Source organism: Mustela erminea, chromosome X (genome assembly GCF_009829155.1).
Source record: "Mustela erminea isolate mMusErm1 chromosome X, mMusErm1.Pri, whole genome shotgun sequence".
NCBI classification, from domain to species: Eukaryota; Metazoa; Chordata; class Mammalia; order Carnivora; family Mustelidae; genus Mustela; species Mustela erminea.
In genome coordinates, this window is record NC_045635.1 from 84,091,442 (window position 1) to 84,116,249 (window position 24,808).

The following is a 24,808-nucleotide window of genomic DNA, read 5'->3' on the forward strand; positions in this document are numbered from 1 at the left end:
ACATACCCTCCCCAATGTCCATAACCCCACCCCCCTTCTCCCAACCCCCCTCCCCACAGCAACCCTCAGTTTGTTTTGTGAGATTAAGAGTCACTTATGGTTTGTCTCCCTCCCAATCCCATCTTGTTTCATTGATTCTTTTCCTACCCACTTAAGCCCCCATGTTGCATCACCACTTCCTCATATCAGGGAGATCATATGATAGCTGTCTTTCTCCGCTTGACTTATTTCACTAAGCATGATACGCTCTAGTTCCATCCACGTTGTCGCAAATGGCAAGATTTCATTTCTTTTGATGGCTGCATAGTATTCCATTGTGTATATATACCACATCTTCTTGATCCATTCATCTGTTGATGGACATCTAGGTTCTTTCCATAGTTTGGCTATTGTGGACATTGCTGCTATAAACATTCGGGTGCACGTGCCCTTTTGAATCACCACGTTTGTATCTTTAGGGTAAATACCCAGTAGTGCAATTGCGGGATCAAGGGTAGTTCTATTTTCAACATTTTGAGAAACCTCCATGCTATTTTCCAAGTGGTTGCACCAGCTTGCATTCCCACCAACAGTGTAGGAGAGTTCCCATTTCTCTGCATCCTCGCAAGCATCTGTCATTTCCTGACCTGTTGATTTTAGCCATTCTGACTGGTGTGAGGTGATATCTCATTGTGGTTTTGATTTGTATTTCCCTGATGCCCAGTGATATGGAGCACTTTTTCATGTGTCTGTTGGCCATCTGGATGTCTTCTTTGCAGAAATGTCTGTTCATGTCCTCTACCCATTTCTTGATTGGATTATTTGTTCTTTGGGTGTTGAGTTTGCTAAGTTCTTTATATTCTGGACACTAGTCCTTTATCTGATATGTTGTTTGCAAATATCTTCTCCCATTCTGTCAGTTGTCTTTTGATTTTGTTAACTGTTTCCTTTGCTGTGCAAAAGCTTTTGATCTTGATGAAATCCCAATAGTTCATTTTTGCCCATGCTTCCCTTGTCTTTGGCGATGTTCTTAGGAAGATGTTGCTGCGGCTGAGGTTGAAGAGGTTGCTGCCTGTGTTCTCCTCAAGGATTTTGAAGGATTCCTTTCGCACATTGAGATCCTTCATCCATTTTGAGTCTATTGTTGTGTGTGGTGTAAGGAAATGGTCCAATTTCACTTTTCTGCATGTGGCTGTCAAATTTTCCCAACACCATTTATTGAAGAGGCAGTCTTTTTTCCTTTGGACATTCTTTCCTGCTTTGTCGAAGGTTAGTTGACCATAGAGTTGAGGGTCTATTTCTGGGCTCTCTATTCTGTTCCATTGATCTATGTGTCTGTTTTTGTGCCAGTACCATGCTGTCTTAATTATGACAGCTTTGTAATAGAGCCTCAAGTCCGGAATTGTGATGCCACCAACTTTGGCTTTCTTCTTCAATATCCCTTTGGCTATTCGAGGTCTTTTCTGGTTCCATATAAATTTTAGAATTATTTGTTCCATTTCTTTGAAGAAAATGGATGGTGCTTTGATAGGAATTGCATTAAATGTGTAGATTGCTTTAGGTAGCATAGACATTTTCACAATATTTATTCTTCCAATCCAGGAGCATGGAACATTTTTCCATTTCTTTGAGTCTTCCTCAATTTCTTTCATGAGTACTTTATAGTTTTCTGAGTATAGATTCTTAGCCTCTTTGGTTAGGTTTATTCCTAGGTATCTTATGGTTTGGGGTGCAAATGTAAATGGGATTGACTCCTTAATTTCTCTTTCTTCTGTCTTATTGTTGGTGTAGAGAAATGCAACTGATTTTTGTACATTGATTTTATATCCGGACACTTTTTGAATTCCTGTACAAGTTCTAGCAGTATTGGAGTGGAGTCTTTTGGGTTTTCCACATATAGTATCATATCATCTGAGAAGAGTGATAATTTGACTTCTTCTTTGCTGATTTGGATGCCTTTAATTTCCTTTTGTTGTCTGATTGCTGAGGCTAGGACTTCTAGTACTATGTTGAATAGCAGTGGTGATAATGGACATCCCTGCCGTGTTCCTGACCTTAGCAGAAAAGCTTTCAGTTTTTCTCCATTGAGAATGATATTTGCAGTGGGTTTTTCATAGATGGCTTTGATGATATTGAGCTATGTGCCCTCTATCCCTACACTTTGAAGAGTTTTGCTCAGGAAGGGATGCTGTACTTTGTCAAATGCTTTTTCAGCATCTATTGAGAGTATCATATGGTTCTTATTCTTTCTTTTATTGATGTGTTGTGTCACATTAATTGATTTGCGGATGTTTAACCAACCTTGCAGCCCTGGAATAAATCTTGCTTGGTCGTGGTGAATAATCCTTTTAATGTACTGTTGAATCCTATTGGCTAGTATTTTGGTGAGAATTTTCGCATCTGTGTTCATCAAGGATATTGGTCTATAGCTCTCTTTTTTGATGGGATCCTTGTCTGGTTTGGGGATCAAGGTGATGCTGGCCTCATAAAATGCGTTTGGAAGTTTTCCTTCCATTTCTATTTTTTGGAACAGTTTCAGGAGAATAGGTATTAGTTCTTCTTTAAATGTTTGGTAGAATTCCCCCGGGATGCTGTCTGGCCCTGGGCTTTTGTTTGCTTGGAGATTTTTAATGACTGTTTCAATCTCCTTACTGGTTATGGGTCTGTTCAGGCTTTCTATTTCTTCCTGGTTCAGTTGTGGTAGTTTATATGTTTCTAGGAATGCATCCATTTCTTCCAGATTGTCAAATTTGTTGGCGTAGAGTTGCTCATGGTATGTTCTTATAATAGTTTGTATTTCTTTGGTGTTATTTGTGATCTCTCCTCTTTCATTCATGATTTTATTTATTTGGGTCCTTTCTCTTTTCTTTTTGATAAGTCTGGCCAGAGGTTTATCAATTTTATTGATTCTTTCAAAGAACCAGCTCCTAGTTTCGTTGATTTGTTCTATTGGTTTTTTTTTGTTTTGTTTTGTGTTTTTTTTGGTTTCAATTTCATTGATTTCTGCTCTGATTTTATGATTTCTCTTCTCCTGCTGGGCTTAGGGTTTCTTTCTTGTTCTTTCTCCAGGTCCTTTAGGTTTAGGGTTAGGTTGTGTACCTGAGACCTTTCTTGTTTCTTGAGAAAGGCTTGTACCACTATATATTTTCCTCTCAGGACTGCCTTTGTTGTGTCCCACAGATTTTGAACCATTGTGTTTTCATTATCATTTGTTTCCATGATTTCTTTTCAATTCTTCTTTAATTTCCCGGTTGACCCATTCATTCTTTAGAAGGATGCTGTTTAGTCTCCATGTATTTGGGTCTTTACAAACTTCCTCTTGTGGTTGAGTTCTAGCTTCAGAGAATTGTGGTCTGAAAATATGCAGGGAAAGAGCCCAATCTTTTGATACTGGTTGAGTCCTGATTTAGGACCGAGGATGTGATCTATTCTGGAGAATGTTCCATGTGCACTAGAGAAGAATGTGTATTCTGTTGCTTTGGGATGAAATGTTCTGAATATAATGTGATGTCCATCTGGTCCAGTGTATCCTTTAAGGCCTTTATTTCCTTGTTGATCTTTTGCTTGGATGATCTGTCCATTTCAGTGAGGGGAGTGTTAAAGTTCCCTACTATTATTGTATTATTGTTGATGTGTTTCTTTCATTTTGTTATTAATTGGTTTATATAGTTGGCCGCTCCCACGTTGGGGGCATAGATATTTAAAATTGTTAGATCTTCTTGTTAGACAGACCCTTTGAGTACGATATAGTGTCCTTCCTCATCTCTTATTATAGTCTTTGGCTTAAAATCTAATTGATCTGATATAAGGATTGCCACTCCTGCTTTCTTCTGATGTCCATTAGCATGGTAAATTCTTTTCCACGCCCTCACTTTAAATCTGGAGGTGTCTTTGGGCTTAAAATGAGTTTCTTGGAGGCAACATATAGATGGGTTTTGTTTTTTTTTATCCATTCTGATACCCTGTGTCTTTTGATTGGGGCATTTAGCCCATTAACATTCAGGGTAACTATTGAGAGATATGAATTTAGTGCCATTGTATTGCCTGTAAGGTGACTGTTACTGTATATGGTCTCTGTCCCTTTCTGATCTACCACTTGTAAGCTCTCTCTTTGCTTAGAGGACCCCTTTCAATATTTCCTGTAGAGCTGGTTTGGTATTTGCAAATTCTTTCAGTTTTCGTTTGTCCTGGAAGCTTTTAATCTCTCCTTCTATTTTCAATGATAGCCTAGCTGGATATAGTATTCTTGGCTGCATGTTTTTCTCGTTTAGTGCTCTGAAAATATCATGCCAGCTCTTTCTGGCCTGCCAGGTCTCTGTGGATAAGTCAGCTGCCAATCTAATATTTTTACCATTGTATGTTACAGACTTCTTTTCCCGGGCTGCTTTCAGGATTTTCTCTTTGTCTCTAAGACTTGTAAATTTTATTATTAGGTGAAGGGGTGTGGGCCTATTCTTATTGATTTTGAGGGGCATTCTCTGAACCTCCTGAATTTTGATGCTCGTTCCCTTTGCCGTATTGGGGAAATTCTCCCCAATAATTCTCTCCAGTATACCTTCTGCTCCCCTCTCTCTTTCTTCTTCTTCTGGAATCCCCATTATTCTAATGTTGTTTCATCTTATGGTGTCACTTATCTCTCGAATTCTCCCCTCGTGGTCCAGTAGCTGTTTGTCCCTCTTTTGCTCAGCTTCTTTATTCTCTGTCATTTGGTCTTCTATATCGCTAATTCTTTCTACTGCCTCATTTATCCTAGCAGTGAGAGCCTCCATTTTTGATTGCACCTCATTAATAGCTTTTTTGATTTCAACTTGGTTAGATTTTAGTTCTTTTATTTCTCCAGATAGGGCTTTTATCTCTCTCGAGAGAGATAAATATCTTCCATGCCTTTTTCAAGCCCGTCTAGAACCTTGAGAATTGTCATTCTGAACTCTAGATCTGACATATTACCAATGTCTGTATTGATTAAGTCCCTAGCCTTTGGTACTGCCTCTTGTTCTTTTTTTTGTGGTGAATTTTTCTGCCTTGTCATTTTGTCCAGATAAGAGTATATGAAGAAGCAAGTAAAATACTAAAATGGTGGCAACAACCCCCGGGAAATATGCTTTAACCAAATCAGAAGAGATCCCAAATCATGAGGGGGGAGATAGGGGATAAAAATAGGTTCAAAATGAAAGAAAGAAAAAACTTTTAAAAAAACGAAAAGAATTTAAAAAAGAAAACGAATAAAGAAAACTATAAAAAAGAAAAATATATATATTAAACTAGTTTAAAAACGTTAAAAAATAAAAGGGTAAAAGTTAAAAAAAATTTAGCAGAAGAAGAGAAAAAAAATGAAAAAGAAAAAAATTAAATTAACTGCAATACTAAAAAATCACAGGGAGAAAGCCATGAGTTCCGTGCTTTGCTTTCTCCGCCTCTGGAATTCTGCTGCTCTCCTTGGTATTGAAACTGCACTCCTTGATAGGTGAACTTGGTCTTGGCTGGATTTCTTGTTGATCTTCTGGGGGAGGGGCCTGGTGTAGTGATTCTCAAGTGTCTTTGCCCCAGGCGGAAGTGCACCGCCCTTACCAGGGGCCGGGCTGAGTAATCCTCTCGGCTTTGCTTTCAGGAGCTTTTGTTCCCTGAGCGCTTTCCGTAGAGATCCTGAGGACGGGAATACAAATGGCCCAGAGGAGTAGAGAGCCCGGGGCCCCACTCCTCAGTGTGCCCTCAGAGAACAGCGCCTGGTAACTCCTGTCTGCCTGACCTCTGGCCGCGCTCCGAGCTCACTGAGCCTGTGACTGTTTCAAGGTAACCCCCAGCTGTGAGCTTACTGTCGGCTCTGTCTCTGAGCCAGCTTTCCCGTTCCAGTACCTGCAAGCTCTGCGACACTCAGACACCCCTGATCCTTCTGTCACCCTGCGGGACCTGAGGCCACGCTGACTCTGCATGGGCTTCACCCCGGTTTAGCCTCTGGAGCGATGCCCCTCAGCGGAACAGACTTTTAAAAGTCCTGATTTTGTGCTCCGTTGCTCCGCTGCTTGCCAGGAGCCAGCCCCTCCCCCCGGGGACTATCTTCCCGTCGCTTTGGATTCACTTCTCCGCCAGTCTTACCTTTCAGAAAGTGGTTGTTTTTCTGTTTCTAGAATTGCTGTTCTTCTTCTCTTCGATCTGCCAATGGATTTGCAGGTGTTTGCAATCTTTAGATAAGCTATCTAGCTGATCTCCTGCTAGCTGAAGTAGTCTCAGCCTGCTACTTCTCCGCCATCTTGACTCCTCCCCCCCTTTCTGCTCATTTCTTAACTGGATTAGTTTTTTTTTTTTTCTGGATATTGAGTTTGATAAATTCTTTGTAGTTCTTGTATGCTAGCCCTCTTTCTGATATGTCATTTGCAAATATCTTCTCCCATTCTAAAATTTGACTTTTAGTTTTATTGACTGTTTCCTCTGCTCTGCCGAACATATCTTGATGAAGTCCCAAAAATTCATTTATGCTTTTGCTTCCTTTGCCTTTGGATATGTGTCTAGCAAGAAGTTGATGCAGTTGTATTTGAAGAGGTTGTTGCCTGTGATCTCCTTAAGGATTTTAATGGATTCCTGTCTCACATTTAGGACTTTAATTGTTTTTGAGCTTGTCTTTGTATATGGTGTCAAAAAAATGGTCCAGTTTCATTCTTCTACCTATAGCTATCCAATTTCCCAGCAACATTTATTGAAGAGACTATCATTTTTCCATAGCTATTTTTTCTTGCTTTGTCAAAGATTAGTGACCATCAAGTTGATTGTCCATTTCTGAGTTCTTTATTCTGTTCCATCAACCTATGTGTCTGCTTTTGTGCCATTACCATACTGCCATGAGGATAACAGATATGTAATATGGCTTGAAGTCCAGAATTGTGATTCCACCATTTATGGATTCCTTTTCAACATTCCTCTGGCCATATGGAGTCTACTCTGGTTCCATAACAAGTTTTAGGATTATTTGTTCCAGGTCTGTGAAGAATGTTGATGGAATTTTGATAAGGATTTCATTGAATGTGTAGATTGCTCTGGATAGCATAGACCTTTTAACAGTATTTATTCTTCCAATTCACGGTCATGGAACATTTTTCCATTTCTTTGTGTCTTCCTCAATTTCCTTCAAAAGTTTCTGTAGTTTTTAGGGTACAGACCCTATAGCTATTTGTTTAGGTTTATTCCTAAGTATCTTATGGGTTTTGGTGCAATTGTAAATGGGATTCATTCTTTAATTTCCTTTTCTTCTGTCTCATTGTTGATGTATGGAAATGAAACTGATTTCTGTGCCTGATTTTGTATCCCACCATGTTGCTGAATTGCTGTATGAGTTCTAGCAATTTTGGGGTGGAGGTTTTTGGGTTTTCTACATAGGGTATCATGTCATCTGCAAAGAGTGAGAGTTTGATTTCTTCTGTACCAATTTGGGTGCCTTTTATTTTTTGTTGTTGTCTGATTGCTGAGCTAGGGCTTCCAGTATATGTTGAAGAACAGTGGTAACAGTGAGTATCCCTGTCATGTTCCTGACCTCAGTGGAAAAGCTCTCAGTTTTTCTCCATTGAGAATGATATTCACTGTGGACTTTTCTCAGATGGCTTTCACGATATTGAACTATGTTCCCTCTATCCTTACACTGTGTAGAGTTTTAATCAAGAAAGGATGCCATATGTTATCAAATGTTTTTTCTGCATCAGGTGAGAGGATCACATGGGTCTTGTTCTTTATTGTATTAACGTGATCTATCGCATTGATTTATTTGGGAATGTTGAACAACCCTTGCAGCCCAGGAATAAATCCCACTTGATCGTGGTGAGCAATCCTTTTAATGTTCTCTTGGATCTTATGGGCTAGTATCTTGGTGAGAATTTTGGCACCCATGTTCACCAGGGATATTGGTCTGTAATTCTCCTTTTTGATTGGGTCTTTGCCTGGTTTTGAGATCATGGTAATGATGGCCTCATAGAAAGAGTTTGGAACTTTTCTTTCCATTTCTATTTTTTTGAAACAGCTTCAGAAGAATGGGTATTAGTTCTTTAAATGGTAGAATTCCTCTCAGAAGCCATCCAGCTCTGGACTCATGTTTACTTTTGTTCTTTCCTTCCACTCAAAGAATTCCCTTTACTATCTCTTCCAGGGCTTATTTAGTGGTCACAAGCTCCTTTAGTTTCTGTTTGTCCTGGAAGCTCTTTATCTTTCCTTCCATTTTGATTGACATCCTTGCTGGATCATGTATTCTTGGCTGCATGTTTTTCTCATTTGTTACCCTGAATATATCACACCAGCCCTTTCTGCCCTGCCAGGTCTGTGGATAAGTCCGCTGCCAGTCTCATGTTTCTACCATTGTACATTAAGGAGTTCTTGTCTTGAGCTGCTTTCAGTATTTTCTTGTTATCTCTGAAATTTGCAAGCTTCACTATTGTATGTTGAGGTGTTGATCTATTTTTACTGATTTTGGTGGGGGGGTTCTCTCTACCTCCAGGACTTGAGGGCCTATTTCCTTTCCCAGATTAGGGAAGTTCTCAGCTGTGATTTGCTCAAATATACCTTCTGTCCCACTCTCTCTTTCTTCTTCCTCTAGGACCCCAATAATTCTAATATTGTTTTGCTTTATGGTATCAGTGATTTCTCGAAGCCTCGCCTCATGGCCCATTAGTTGTTTTGCTTTCTCTTCTTCAGCTTTCTTTCATTCCATCATATTGTCCTCCATGTCACTGACTCTTCTGCCTCATTTACCCTAGCTGTTAGGGCATCCATGTTAGACTATCTCAGTTAAAGCATTCCTAATTTCAGCCTGATTAGTTTTCCTTTCTTTGCTAGGACATTCTCTAGTGTCTTTTATCCTTTTTTCAGCCCAGCTAGTGGTTTTATAGTCATCATCCTGAATTCCAACTCTGACCTTTTACTTATGTCCATATCGATTAGATCTGTGGTAGAGGGTATTGCATCTGTTTTTTTTTTTCCTTTGTTGTGAATTCCTCCTTCTAGTGATTTTTCCCAGAGAAGAATGGATGAATGAGGGAATAGAATAAAAAACATCAACGACGACCTAAGCAAAATACACACTAGAAGAATCTGAAAAGGTCAGAAACTAAAAAAGAGAAGAAAAAGAAGAAAAAGCAGGGAGGAGAGAATACAATCTCCCAGGTGGACAAAACAGGGTGATCCACTTGGTCCTGGGTGTATTTTTGTCTGTTTGTTAGAAGACAATAAATCCCACAAGTATAAAGAAAGCAAAACTTATATATACAAAAATAAAATTGAATACAGTGAAAGGAAGCCAAAATGAAGACTATATCTATAAAGTAAATGTAAAAATGGAATTAAAAATAGACTTGAGAACAAAGAGTTAACAAAATAAGAAACTAGTTGAAAAGGAAAAAAAGGAAAAGGACATTTAAAACTGAAAGATAAACAAATCATAGGGAAAAAAATACTTGAATTCAATATACTATTTTCCCCTAGCACTGGAATTTTGCAGTTCCATGTGCTTGGTAAACTTGGTATTCCCCTGACGTTCCAGCTGGTCTTCTGGGGGATGGGCCTGCTGTGTTGATCTTCAGGTGTCTTTCGCTGGGTGGAATTGCATCACACTTGCCAGGGGGCCAGGCTCAGTGTAAGCTGCTTCAGGTTGTTCTATGTGGCTTTTGTTCCCTGCCACTTCAGAGGATGAAAATAAAATTGGCTACGCCCCGATCTCTAGCCCTGGAACTGAAAGATCATGGCCCCCTCTTTTCAGTAAACCCTCAGGGAAAAGCAGCCTTCACTTTCATGTGCACAAACTCTGCAGACTGTTACAGTGTGTGCACTGGTGCCAACCCTCTCTGGGGAGGGTCACTGTAGGCCTGCTTCTTGCAGGGCTTCTGCATGGAGAGCAGTTGCCAGATCATGTGTGCACCCCCACTGCTCCTCCTGGGGCAATGTGAAGGGTTGCCACATTTTTGCCCTTTGCAGGGTCCTTGCATGAACAGCGGTCACCCCATAGTCCGAGGTTTGAGGTTTATGGCAAATTGAGCTGAGAGCCCACTCCTGGGCTTGCTGACCACAGCCAGTTTCCCCACTCCAGTGCTTGGGAACTCTTTCAGCTCAGGCACCACCCCCCCTTCTTTCTGTGACCCCAGGGATCCTAAGGCCACACTGTCCCGCCTAGGATTGTGCCCTGGTTCACCACCTGAGCACCTTTTAGGCAGGGCTGCCTCTTACTGGAGCAGACTTCTAAAAGTTCTGACTTTGTGCTCTTGGGCGATATCACTTTTGGGTAGCTGTCTTATGGAGGCTCCTCCCCCTGCTGTTTATCTTCTGATATACTGCCTCTTAGATTCCCTTCTACACACCTCCCACCTTGCAAAAAGTGGCCGCTTTTCTATTTGTGGAATTTCAGAAACTCTTTTCTTGCATCTCAGCTTGACTTCATAGGTGTTCAGAATGACTTGATGGTTATCTGGCTAAATTCAGGGAAGCAGATGAAATGAGGTGTCCTAGTCTTCTTACATCTTGCTTCCCTTAACTAATTTTAAATTTAAAACATCATGTCACCTTCTAATGGATGCAGAAACAACATTTGAGAATACATGACCTCAGCACATGATTAAACTCTCAAAAAAGTAGTTTCGGTTAGAACGTATCTTAACACAGTAAAGGGCAACATCATACTCAATTGTGAAAAACTCAGAACTTTCTCCCTAAGATCAGGGACAAGACAAGGATGTCCACTCTCACTACTTTAATCAACATGGTATTGGAAGTCCTAGCCACAGCAATATGACAACAAAAAGAAATAAAAGGCATCCAAATTGGTTAGGAAAAAGTAAAACTTTCACTATCTGCAGATAGCACAATACTACATTTAGAAAACTCCAAAGACTCCATCAAAAAATTACTAGAAGTTTAGTAACATTTCAGGATACAAAATCAATATACAGAAATCTGTTGCATTTCCATACCCTACTAATGGAGTAGCAGAAATAAATTAGAAAACAATCCCATTTATAATTGCACCAAAATAATAAAATGGTAAGAATAAACTTAAAAGAGGAACTTAAAGACCTCTACTTTGAAAACTATACAACAGTGAAGAAAGAAATTGAAGATGACACAAACACATGGAAAGTCACATCATGTTCATGGGTTGGAAGAAAAAATACTTTTAACATGTTTGTATTTCCAAAGCAAGCTACACAAACATTCAACCTCTATCAAAATACCATTAAATTTTTTCATAGTACTAGATCAAATAATCCTAAAATGTGTATGGAACCATAAAATACCCCAAATTGCTAAAGCAGTCTTATAAAACAAGAACAAATGTGGAGGTACCACAATCCCAGGTTTTGAGATATACTAAAAAACTATAGTCCTCCAAGCAGTATGGTCCTGGAACAAATATAAACACACAAATCAATGGGACAGAATAGAAAGCCCAGAAATAAATCTATACTTTTATGGTCAATTAATCTATGACATGAATGCAAGAATATGCAATGGGAAAAGACCATCTCTTCACAAATGTTGCTGTGAAAACTGGACAGCCACATGCAAAAGAATTATACTGGACCACTTTCTTACATCACACACAAAAATAAACTCAAAATAAATAGAAGATCTAAAAGTGAGTCCTAAAATTCCTAACAAAATCATAGGTAGTAATCTCTTTGACATCCGGCATAGAAACTTTTTTTTGATATGTCTCCTTTGTCTAGGCAAACAAACACAAATTTAAACTCTTGGGACTGTGCCAAAATAAAAAGCTTTAGTACAGTGAAGGAAATCATCAATAAAAAAATAACTCATCTAATTGGAGAAAATATTTGCAAATGATATACCTAATAAGGATTAATATCCAAGATATATAAAGAATTTTTACAACTCAACACCCCCCAAAAGGAATAATCCAATTAAATAATGGGCAGATGATATGAATAGACATTTCTCTAAAGAAGACATCCAGATGGCCAACAAACACATGAAAAAATATTCAACATCACTGATTATCAGGGAAATGCAGATCAAAACTACAATGAGTATCACTTCACACCTATGAGAATGACTAAAATAAAAAACAAGAAATAGCAAGTGTTGGCAAGGATGTAGACAAAAAAGAACACTCGTGTACTGTTGGTGGGAATGCAAACTGTGTAAGGTGGAGCAGCAACTATGAAAGACAATATGGAGCTTCCTCAAAAAATTAAAAATAGATCTGTTCCCTTAGCAAGTTTCAAGGGCACTATACAGTATTATAACTACAGTCGCCATGCTGTACATTAGATCCTCATAACCTATTCATCTTGTAACTGAAGGTTCTTACCCTTTGACCACTATCTCCCCATTTGCCCCACCTCCCAGCCACTGGTAACCATCATCCACTATTTGTTTCTGTGAATTCACTTCTTCATTTTTTAAAAGTCCATGTATAGATGATAGCACACAGTATTGTTCTTTCTCCTTCTGGCTTTTTTCACTTAATATAATGTCCTCTAGTTTCATCCATGCTGACACAAATAGCAGAATCTCCTTCTTTTTCATGACCAAATAATATTCACATTTGCTTTATCATTAAAGTATAATGGATATACAATATTATATTAGTTTCATGTGTACAACACATTAATTTGACAGTTATACACACTACTCAGTATTACTCAACTAGTGTAATCACCATCTGTCACTATACCCTGTTATTACAATATCATTGAGTATATTCTTTATGCTGGACTTTTCATGTCCATGACCCACATTTTCTTCACCCATGCAACACTTAAGTTGTTTCATTGTCTTGGCTACTGTAATGAACATGGGGTGCAGATATCTCTTTGAGATCCTGTTTTCATTCCCTTTGGATATATGCCCCAAAGTGGGATTGCTGCATCACATGGTAGTTTTACTTTCATTCTTTTTGGAAAAAAAAAAAAAAGAGGCTGTATCAATTTATGTTTCTACCACTGTACAAGGGTTCCATTTTCCCCACAACCTTGACAATGCTTGTTATATAGTCTTTTTTTATTTTTTATATTAGCAATTCTAACTATGACATAATAACTTTTCATTGTGGATTTGATTTGCATTTCCATGATCATTTGGAAAGATATCTATTTAGGTCCTGTTTCCATTTAAATTTTTTTAATTTTTAATTTTTTATTAAGATATAATGTACTTTTAGCCCCAGGAGTTTACACACTTCACAGCACTCGCCATAGCACATAACCCTCCCCAATGTCTGTAACCCAACCACCCTCTCCCTACCCCTCTACCCCCGGCAACCCTCAGTTTGTTTTGTGAGATTAAGAGTCTCTTATAGTTTGTCTCCCTCTGAACCCATCTTCTTTCATTTTTTCCTTCTCTATGCCACAAACCCCCATGTTGCCTCTCAAATTCCTCATATGAGGGAGATCATATGATAATTGTCTTTCTCTAATTGACTTATTTCGCTCAGCATAATACCCTCTAGTTCCATCCATGTCGTTGCAAATGGCAAGATTTAATTTCTTCTGATGGCCACATAGTATTTATATATGCCACCTCTTCTGTATCCTTTCATCTGTTGATGGACATCTAGGTTCATTCCGTAGTTTCGCTATTGTGGACATTGCTGCTATAAACATTGGGGTGCACATGACCCTTCGGATCACTACATTTTTACCTTTAGAGTAAATACCCAGTAGTGCAATTGCTGGGTCATAGAATAGCTCTATTTGAAACTTGCTAAGGGAACAGATCTTAAGCTTGCTTATCAAAAAAAATTCAGGTGGGTGCCTGGGTGGCTGAGTTGGTTGGGCGACTACCTTCAGCTCAGGTCATGATCCTGGGGTCCAGGGATTAAGTCTCACATCGGGATCCCAGATCCACGGGAGTCAGCTTCTCCCTCTGACCTTCTTCTCGCTCTTGATCTCTCTCACTGTCTCTCTCTCAAATAAATAAATAAAATATTACCAAAAAAATTCAGGTGGTTGTGAGGTGATGTGTTCATTAATTTTATTGCAGTCATCATTTTATAATGCATATGTATATTAAATCATCAGATTGTACACTTAAAATATATGTAATTTTATGTGCTCATTATACCTTAAAAAATCTGGAGAAAATGGTTGCAATGATAAATATTATGTTATGTGAATTTTACCACAATTGAAAAAATAAATAAGTAATCAAAAAAATTAAAAATAGAATTTCCATGTTACCCAGTAGTTCCACTACTTTATATTTACCCAAAGAATATTAAAGCATTAATTCAAAAAGATATATGCATCCCTAAGTTTATTGCAGCCTTATGTACAATAGTCAAATTATGGAAGCAATGCAAGTGTCCATCCATAAAGGAATGGACAAAGACGATGTGGTGTATATTCACAATGGAATATTAGTCATAAAAAAATGAAATCTTTCCATTTGCAACAACATCAATGGATCTAGAGGGTATAATGCTAAGTGAAATTAGTTAGAGAAAGACAAATATCATATGATTTCACTTATATATAAATTTAAGGAACCAAACAAGAACAAAGTAAAAAAGAGAGAAACCATGAAACAGACTCTTTTTCTTTGAAACAGACTCTTAACTATAGAGAACAAACTGATGCTTACCAGAAAGGAGGTGGATGGGGGGATGGGTGAAATAGGTGAGAAAGACTAACAGTATGCTTACAATAATGAGCACTGACTAATGTATAGAATTGGTGGATCAGTATATTGTACATCTGGAACTAATATAACACTAGATGTTAACCATACTGGACTTAAATTTTAAAAAAACTCTTAAATATACAGAAAAAACTGGTGGTTGTCAGAGAGTGGGCATGTATGGGGGATGAGTGAAATAGGTGAAGGGGAATAAGAGTGCAATGATCATGCACGGAGTAATAAAATTTTTGAATCACTGTGTTGTACATCTAATATAATTAACATATACACCTAATATAATATAAACTAATATGTTCACCTAATATAAATTAATATAACACTGCATGTTAATTATTCTTGATTTTATAAATAAATAATAAATAAATAAATAAATATGCAATCTATTTCCAATGTTTTGAACTCACTCAAACACTCCAAGTCTTGGCAAGCACAAGTTATGATGCTTTGTTGGCTGCTTTATAGCCAAAATGTCTTTTAATTTTACTTGCCAGTAAGGGTCCTTGGTCCTCTATGTAAATATTGAAAGGGGAAAAAAAGACAACAAAAATAATAATCCAAAAGAGGAATAGTCGAAGAATGAGAAAGGAAAAAATGCAAGGTTGCAGGAGATTTTCATGCTCCTTAAAGACCCTTAAGCCACAGGCAGTCTATTCCTTCAATGTAACTATTATTAAGCACTACCCCAGGATGTGTTGATAGAATTCTAGACCTACCAGCAGAGTGGTCATCTAAACAGAAGCTCTTGTTTTCCTGGCTCTGCCCTGGTGTTTTAGGCTTATGAGCCCTACTCTCTGCCTCACTGGGATCATTTTGGAACATGTTTTCCTCAATTTTGGGCATCTTGATGTTATCTGGAATTAGGGAGACAATAAAAGGTAAGCTTTTTATAGTATAATATCTGGCTCTGACCCAGGGATGAGCGGGAGGAGAGGACTTCGGCTGCCATTGTGTGTGTTGATGACAGAACCTACTGATCCCAGTTAAGGAGGTCAGGAACAAGGGCCTCGAGGGCCTCAAGAGCCTCTTACTGCAATAGCTAATGTTCTCAAACAACCCTGGGAGAAGGCGAACTTGAAAATAGTGTGACTGCTTTTCCTTAAATTAAAGAAGTTAGGGGTAGAGCAAGCCGAAGAGGAAATTAAGGCCCAGAGATGGACAATGACTTGTGAGAGAACACTGCCCAGTAATGGTGTACTTAGGAGAGGAAACTTCTTCAACTCTGGCTGTCTTTAATTAATCCAGGAATTTCCCCCTTCCTCCTTAACTTCACCCAGACCCGCTTTGACTATGAAGAGAGTGGAATCCAGACTCACGCAGCAAGAGACCCCTCTTGGACCCGGACCCTGGTCCTTCACCTCCTGCCAGTCCTTGACCCGCTGCCCTGAAGCTGCATCTGCTATTGAAGCCCTTTCGCCCCTTCAATATAGTCCTGGAGCATACCATGACAGACAGGGCAGGAGGGGAGATCAAGCAGGAAGGGACTGGGTGGAACCATGGAAATGATGAGACCTACCTGAAGCACACCCCTGCCAATGACGCCAAGTGAAAGAGTCCAAAACCTAAAAACAAAGGGTGGCCAGTCTCCCTTAGCAATGTGGGTTTTTTGCCCAGGGTACCATGGGAACCAAGAGAGCAGGAAAGGCAAACAGGGAAGCACCATCAATGATGGAGATAAGAACCAGAGATTCCTCATGTGGAGGCTTCAGGCTCATATCCTTCTTCCTAGGCTTGAAGTCCCAGAAGGGCTTGAAATTAATTCTCTTAAGTCCTGTTCCTTCCCCATAGGTAAGGTAGTGTCCCAAACTATTAATCTCATTCCCCCAGGAAATAAAACATTAAACAACCTTTTAGATAGGAAAAGGATCGCCAGTTTTTGTTTGTTTTACCTCATGCTGTTCACGTGGCCTTAGAAATGAAGAATCAACAGGGTTGCAGAATTCCAGAATTTCATTCTGATTTTTTTTTCTTTAAGTCTATACAATGTGAAGTAGACATGTATAAGCTGTTAAACTCTTATTTTACAAATATGGAAACGAATTTTTTTTTAAATCCTATTTTTTTTATTATATAATTTTTTATTTTTTATAAACATATATTTTTATCCCCAGGGGTACAGGTCTGTGAATCACCAGGTTTACACACTTCACAGCACTCACCAAAGCACATACCCTCCCCAATGTCCATAATCCCACCCCCTTCTCCCAAACCCCCTCCCCCCAGCAACCCTCAGTTTGTTTTGTGAGATTAAGAGTCACTTATGGTTTGTCTCCCTCCCAATCCCATCTTGTTTCACATACCTCAATATCATCAAAGCCATCTATGAAAAACCCACAGCAAATATCATTCTCAATGGAGAAAAACTGAAAGCTTTTCCGCTAAGGTCAGGAACACGGCATGGATGTCCATTATTACCACTGCTATTCAGCATAGTACTAGAAGTCCTAGCCTCAGCAATAAGATAACAAAAAAAATTAAAGGCATCCAAATGGGCAAAGAAGAAGTCAAACTATCACTCTTTGCAGATGATATGATACTATATGTGGAAAACCCAAAAGACTCCACTCCAAAACTGCTAGAACTTATACAGGAATTCAGTAAAGTGTCAGGATATAAAATCAATGCACAGAAATCAGTTGCATTTCTCTACACCAACAGTAAGACAGAAGAAAGAGAAATTAAGGAGTTAATCCCATTTACAATTGCACCCAAAACCATAAGATACCTAGGAATAAACCTAACCAAAAAGGCACAGAATCTATACTCAGAAAACTATAAAGTACTCATGAAAGAAATTGAGGAAGACACAAAGAAATGGAAAAATGTTCCATGCTCCTGGATTGGAAGAATAAATATTGTGAAAATGTCTATGCTACCTAAAGCAATCTACACATTTAATGCAATTCCTATCAAAGTACCATCCATCTTTTTCAAAGAAATGGAACAAATAATTCTAAAATTTATATGGAACCAGAAAAGACCTCGAATAGCCAAAGGAATATTGAAAAAGAAAGCCAGAGTTGGTGGCATCACAATTCCAGACTTCAAGCTCTATTACAAAGCTGTCATCATCAAGACAGCATGGTACTGGCACAAAAAGAGACACATAGATCAATGGAACAGAATAGAGAGCCCAGAAATAGACCCTCAACTCTACAGTCAACTAATCTTCGACAAAGCAGGAAAGAATGTCCAATGGAAAAAAGACTGCCTCTTCAATAAATGGTGTTGGGAAAATTGGACAGCCACATGCAGAAAAATGAAATTGGACCATTTCCTTACACCACACACAAAAATAAACTCAAAATGGATGAAGGACCTCAATGTGCGAAAGGAATCCATCAAAATCCTTGAGGAGAGCACAGGCAGCAACCTCTTCGACCTCAGCCGCAGCAACATCTTCCTAGGAACATCGCCAAAGGCAAGGGAAGCATGGGCAAAAATGAACTATTGGGATTTCATCAAGATCAAAAGCTTTTGCACAGCAAAGGAAACAGTAAACAAAATCAAAAGACAACTGACAGAATGGTGGAAACGAATTGTTTTAAAGGGTTAATCATAGAAGCTGTGTGGTAAAGGGTCAAAACCATATGTTTAAGACAGAGCCTAGGTTTTGGTTTTGTGTTTCTAACTGAATTTCTGACAGTTTTCCATTACAATTAAATTATAAGCCTTGGAGATCATCTAGGACCTGAAGATGCTGGAACAGATAATTCTAAGAGCACTCATGTTGCTCACTCTTTACTCATAGTTTACTCTTTCTTTCTACTGGCCAGTTGCCAAAGTGATATGCAGACACCTGAATTGACCCCTTTCTAAATTTTGGAAAAATACATATATTTTTAAAAAAATATGTATACATTACAGTATTCCATCCCACTCTTTAATCCTGACTTAATTTTTTATTTATTTATTTATTTATTTATTTGACAGACAGAGATCACAAGTAGGCAGAGAGGCAGGCAGAGAGAGAGGAAGGGAAGCAGGCTCCCCGCTGAGCAGAGAGCCCGATGTGGGCCTCAATCCCAGGACCCTGGGATCATGACCTGAGCCGAAGGCAGAGGCTTTAACCCACTGAGCCACCCAGGTGCCCCTGACTTAATTTTTAATCCATTAACCTTTTTTCCATAAAACAAGACTATAATTTGGCCAAATTCTCATCCAAATCCTTGGCTTGTTAGTGCCTATAGTGATGTGGGGATATCTTGCACAGCATGTGGATTTTGAGAAAGGAAGTTGTAGAAGGGAGCTTTCTGGCTGAGGGAAACTCCACTCCACTCTCCAGGTCCAAAAAAATATGAGGGATCTTGGCCAAAAAAACCAGAAATCAACTTGATTTCTCTTCTTAAAATTCAGATTTCTACTTGGTTTGTTTCTAAGAAAAAGAAGACCTATAATGACACCAATTCACTTCCTCACAAAAATGCATTGTTTTAAAAGACTCCCCCTAATGATGCCTGAAATTCTATTAGTATTAAAATCATATAAGTTGAACTTTCCTTTTTAAATAGGCTATATTTTATAGAGAAGTTCCAGGTTCACAGCAAAACTAAGCAGAAAGTACAGTAATTTTCCATATGGCCTGGGCCCCACATATGCATAGCTTCCCACATTATCAACATTCCCCATCAGAGTGTTACATTTGTTACAACTGATAAACCTACACTGGTACATTATCACCCAGAGTCCACAGTTTACATTAGGGTTTAGTCTTAGTGTTGTACACTGTTTCTGGACAAATGTACAACATGTATCCGCCAGTATAATATCATACAGAATAGTTTTACAACCCTAAAAATTTTTTGTGCTCTGCCCATGTATTTTCCCCTTCTGCCTAGCCCCAGACAACCATTGATCTTTTAATAGTTTTGCCTTTTCCAGAAGATCATATAGTTGGAATTACCCAGTAAGTTATCTTCTCAGAGTGCTTTCATTCACTTAATAATAGGCATTTAAGTTTTCTCTATTTCTTTTCATATCTGGATAGCTCATTACTTTTTAGCTCTGAATAATATTCCCTTGTCCAGGTACATACAGTTTATTTATCCATTCATCTACTGAAGGACATCATGGTTGCTTTCAAGTCTTGGCTTTATGAATAAAGTTTCTAGAAATATTTTTGTGCAGCTTTTTGTGTAGCATTAATTTTGGGTAAATACCATGGAGGGTGACTCCTGGATCATATGGCAAGAAACTGCCAAATTGTCATCCCAAATGGCTCTGCTATTTTAATTTTTTAAATTTTTAATTTCAAATTTCACTTATTTCTGGTATATAAGAAAGGAATTCACTTTTGTATATTAACGTTATCCTATAGCCTTGCTATAATCACTTATAAATTGCAGGAATTTATTGACTCTTTCAGATTTCCTACATAGAATATCATGTTAACTGCAAACAAAGACAGTTTTATGTCTTCATTCCCAATTTATATACTCTATTTCCTTCTCCTGGTGCATTAGCTGGAGGCTCCAGTACAATAATAAGAGTGGGTAACCTTGTCTTGTTCTTTGTCTTAGATGAAAAATACTTAGCTTTTCACTGTTGAGTATGATGTTAGCTGGGGATGTGTCAGATGTGACTTTATTATGTTGAGGTTCAATCCTTCTATACCTAATTTGCTGAGAATTTTTATCTTGAAAATATTTTAATTTTGTCTTTTTCTGCATTTACTGAGATGATTGTGGTTTTTATTCCTTCATTTTGTTAATACGGTATATCACATATTGATTTTTGTATATTTTGACCCATGCTTGCATTACAGGGATAAATCCTACTTTATTTATTTATTTTTAAATTTATTTTTTTATTTTCAGCATAACAGTATTCATTATTTTTGCACCACACCCAGTGCTCCATACAATCCGCGCCCTCTATAATACCCACCACCTGGTACCCCGACCTCCCACCCCCCGCCCCTTCAAAACCCTCAGATTGTTTTTCAGAGTCCATAGTCTCTCATGGTTCACCTCCCCTTCCAATTTCCCCCAACTCCCTTCTCCTCTCTATCTCTATCTGAGTGAAATAAGTCAAGCAGAGAGAGTCAATTATCATATGGTTTCACTTATTTGTGGAACATAACAAATAGCATGGAGGACATGGGGAGATAAATCCTACTTTATCATGTTGTATTATACTTTTAAAGTGCTGTTGAATTTGATTTGCGACTATTTTGTTGAGGATTTTTGCATCTAGGCTTATCACAAATATTGGCCTGTAATTTTATTTTACTGTAGTGTCCTTCCATATCTTCAATATCAGGGTAATGTTGACCTTGTAAAATGATTCTATATTTCTTCAATTTTTTGGAAGAATTTGAGAAAGATTGGCATTAATTTTTCTCTAATTGTTTTGTAGAGTTATCTGTAAAGCCAGCTGGTTCTGGGTTTTTCTTGGTTGGGAGATTTTTAAAAAAATATTTTATTTATTTAATTGACAGAGAGACACAGGGAGAGAGGAAACACAAGCAGGGGGAGTGGGAGAGGGAGAGAAGCAGGCTTCCCTCTGAGCAGGGAGCCCCAGTGTGGGGCTCGATCCCAGGACCCTGGGACCGTGACCCGAGCCAAAGGCAGATGCTTAATGACTGAGCCACCCAGGCTCAATTTGGTTGGGAGATTTTTAAAAATTCTTTATTTAAGTGGCACCTGGGTGGCTCAGTGGGTTAAAGCCTCTGCCTTCGGCTCAGATCATGATCTCAGGGTACTGGGATCGAGCCCCGCATTGGGCTCTCTGCTCCTCGGAAAGCCTGCTTCCTCCTCTCTCTCTGCCTGCCTCTCTGCTTACTTGTAGTCTCTGTCTGTCAAATAAATAAATAAAATCTTTAAAAAATTCTTTATTTAAATTAAACTTAGTTAATATATACTTCATTATTAGTTTCAGGGATAGAATTTTGATTACTGATTCAATCACTTTATTCATTATTGACCTGTTCAGATTTTCTTTTTCTTTATGATTCAGTCTTGGTAGGTTTTAGGTTTCTAGGAATTTTTCAATTTCTAGATTATACAATTTGTTGACATATAATTATTCATAAAATCCTTTGGATTTCTGCAATACTAATTTTATAGTCTCATCTTTTGTTGCTGATTTTATATGAGTCTTCTTTTTTCTAAGTCTAGCTAAATATTTGTCAATTTTGTTTATCTTTTCAAAAATTCAGCTCTTAGTTTTAGTGATCTTTTCTATTGTTTTTCTTTTTATATACTACTCTATTTTATTTACATTTTTAGACAGAGAGTGAGTGGCAGAGGGGCAGAGAAAGAGAATCTTAAGCAGGCTGCAAGTGTGATACAGAGCTAAATCTCACAACCATGAGATTTTGACCTGAACCAAAACATCGAATCAGATGTTTAAATGACTAAGGCACCTAGGCACCCCTCTATTGTTTTTCTATTGTCTATTTCATTTATTTATGCTCTTATCTGTTATTTTCCTTCCCTCTACTAACTTTGGGTTCAGTTTGTCCTTTTTCTAGTTCCTTGAGGTGTAAAATAAGGGTTTATTTATTAGTAAGAAAGGATCATGTTTTGAAGCAGAAGATCCAGGTCACTTTGTACACAGAATTTTGTTATGTTCAATAAACCTGGTTGGAGGAAAGCTTGGCTTTTCTCTGGATTCTTTAAAAAAAGTAAGGAGAATAAAAAACAGCCTTTATATGGGTTATATCTGCCAATATTTATTTTATTAATTATTAAAGCTAGATTTTAAAAATGTTTTTGTCAATTCTTCTTTTTTTAGTTAATTTTGTTTTTTCAGTGCTCCAAGATTGATTGTTTATGCACCACACCCAGTGCTCTATGCAATACGTGCCATGCCCTCCTTAATACCCACCACCAGGCTCACCCAACCGCCCATCTCCCTTCCAAAACCCTCAGTATGTTTCTCAGAGTCCACAGCCTCTCATGCTTTATCTCTCCCTCTGATTTTCCACTGTTTTTGTTAATTCTTTTAAAAATTACCATAAAATACCAATTACATCATATAAACATAAATTAAAAATTTACATGAAAAATATGAGGAAATGCACAATTTTTATGTACTTAAAAATTTTTACATATCTGTCCTAATAGAAATTCCTATGTCTTCTTTGCACTAAATCCCTAGCCATATTATATGTAATATATCTATGAAATTTCCCACCTTGTGGAGAATGAGATTTAAAAAGGTAAGTACAGGGGAGCCTGGGTGGCTCAGTGGTTTGGGCTGCTGCCTTTGGCTCGGGTCGTGATCTCAGGGTCCTGGGATCGAGCCCCGCATCGGGCTCTCTGCTCCGCAGGAAGCCTGCTTCCCTCTTTCTCTCTCTTTCTCTCTAGCTGCCTCTCTGCCTACTTGTGATCTCTGTCTGTCAAATAAATAAATAAAATCTTAAAAAAAAATAAAATAAAAATGAAAAGGTAAGTACATCTATTATGTAAATAGTTTACACCTTTCAGATCCTTCAAAAAGCTAAACTAGAGGGGAGGAGTCAAGATGGCGGAGAAGTAGCAGGCTGAGACTGCTTCAGCTAGCCGGAGATCAGCTAGATAGCTTATCTAAAGATTGCAAACACCTGAAAATCCATCGGCAGATCGAAGAGAAGAAGAACAGCAATTCTGGAAACAGAAAAACAACCACTTTCTGAAAGGTAGGACCGGCGGAGAAGTGAATCCAAAGCGACGGGAAGATAGACCCCGGGGGGAGGGGCCGGCTCCCGGCAAGCGGCGGAGCAACGGTGCACAAAATCAGGACTTTTAAAAGTCTGTTCCGCTGAGGGACATCGCTCCAGAGGCTAAACCGGGGCGAAGCCCACGCGGGTTCAGCGTGGCCTCAGGTCCCGCAGGGTCACAGAAGGAGCAGGGGTGTCTGAGTGTCGCAGACCTTGCGGGTATTGGAACGGGAAAGCCGGCTACAGAGACAGAGCCGACAGTAAGCTCACAGCTCGGTGTTACCTTGAACTGGTCGCAGGCTCGGAGAGCTCGGAGCGCGGCCGGAGGTCAGGCAGACGGGAGTAACTGGGCGCTGTTCTCTGAGGGCGCACTGAGGAGTGCGGCCCTGGGCTCTCGGCTCCTCCGGGCCTGAGACCAGGAGGCCGCCATTTGTATTCCCGTCCTCCGGAACTCTACGGAAAGCGCTCAGGGAACAAAAGCTCCTGAAAGCAAACCCGAACGGATTACTCACCCCGGCCCCGGGTAAGGGCGGTGTAATTCCGCCTGGGGCAAAGACACTTGAGAATCACTACAACAGGCCCCTCCCCCAGAAGATCAACAAGAAATCCAGCGGAGACCAAGTTCACCTACCAAGGAGTGCGGTTTCAATACCAAGGAGAGCAGCAGAATTCCAGAGGAGGAGAAAGCCAAGCACGGAACTCATGGCTTTTTCCCTGTGATTTTTTTTAGTCTTGCAGTTAATTTAATTTTTTTCTTTTTCATTTTTTGTTTTTTTTTTCTCGCCTTCGGGTAAAATTTTTTTTTTTAACTGTTACCTTTTTCTTTTTTAACGATTTTTTACTAGTTTATCTAATATATATATTTTTTCTTTTTTACATTTTTCTTAGGTGTTTTCCTTTTTTTTATAATTCTTTTCTTTTCTTTTTTCTTTTTTTTTTCTTTTTTCTTTTTTTTTCTTTCTTCCTTTTTGAACCTCTTTTTATCCCCTTTCTCCCCCCTCACGATTTTGGATCTCTTCTAATTTGGTTAAAGCATTTTTTCCTGGGGTTGTTGCCACCCTTTTAGTATTTTACTTGCCCCTTCATATACTCTTATCTGGACAAAATGACAAGACAGAAAAATTCAACACAAAAAAAAAGAACAAGAGGCAGTACCGAAGGCTAGGGACCTAATCAATACAGACATTGGTAATATGTCAGATCTAGAGTTCAGAATGACAATTCTCAAGGTTCTAGCCGGGCTCGAAAAAGGCGTGGAAGATATTAGAGAAACCCTCTCGAGAGATATAAAAGCCCTTTCTGGAGAAATAAAAGAACTAAAATCTAACCAAGTTGAAATAAAAAAAGCTATTAATGAAGTGCAATCAAAAATGGAGGCTCTCACTGCTAGGATAAATGAGGCAGAAGAAAGAATTAGTGATATAGAAGACCAAATGACAGAGAATAAAGAAGCTGAGCAAAAGAGGGACAAACAGCTACTGGACCACGAGGGGAGAATTCGAGAGATAAGTGACACCATAAGACGAAACAACATTAGAATAATTGGGATTCCACAAGAAGAAG

General features: G+C 38.7%; 1 protein-coding gene across 8 annotated transcripts in view; it reads right to left on the minus strand.

The window, feature by feature from the left end:
* Nucleotides 1-15,990, minus strand: part of TCP11X2 (t-complex 11 family, X-linked 2) — a 42,370-nt gene extending 26,380 nt beyond the window's left edge. For 6 of the 8 annotated variants that reach the window (XM_032331597.1, XM_032331594.1, XM_032331593.1 and 3 more), the window contains exons 1-2: nucleotides 15,318-15,388; nucleotides 12,306-12,514 (exon numbers count right to left, since the gene is read on the minus strand). In XM_032331597.1, coding sequence (XP_032187488.1) covers nucleotides 12,306-12,492 — 187 coding nt within the window. In that variant the 5' untranslated portion in view covers nucleotides 12,493-12,514; nucleotides 15,318-15,388. Of the gene's footprint in view, nucleotides 1-12,305; nucleotides 12,515-15,317; nucleotides 15,456-15,917 lie in introns of those variants that run through there. The other 2 variants (XM_032331595.1, XM_032331598.1) reach the window with 2 other exon arrangements.
* Nucleotides 15,991-24,808: the final 8,818 nt, after the last annotated feature.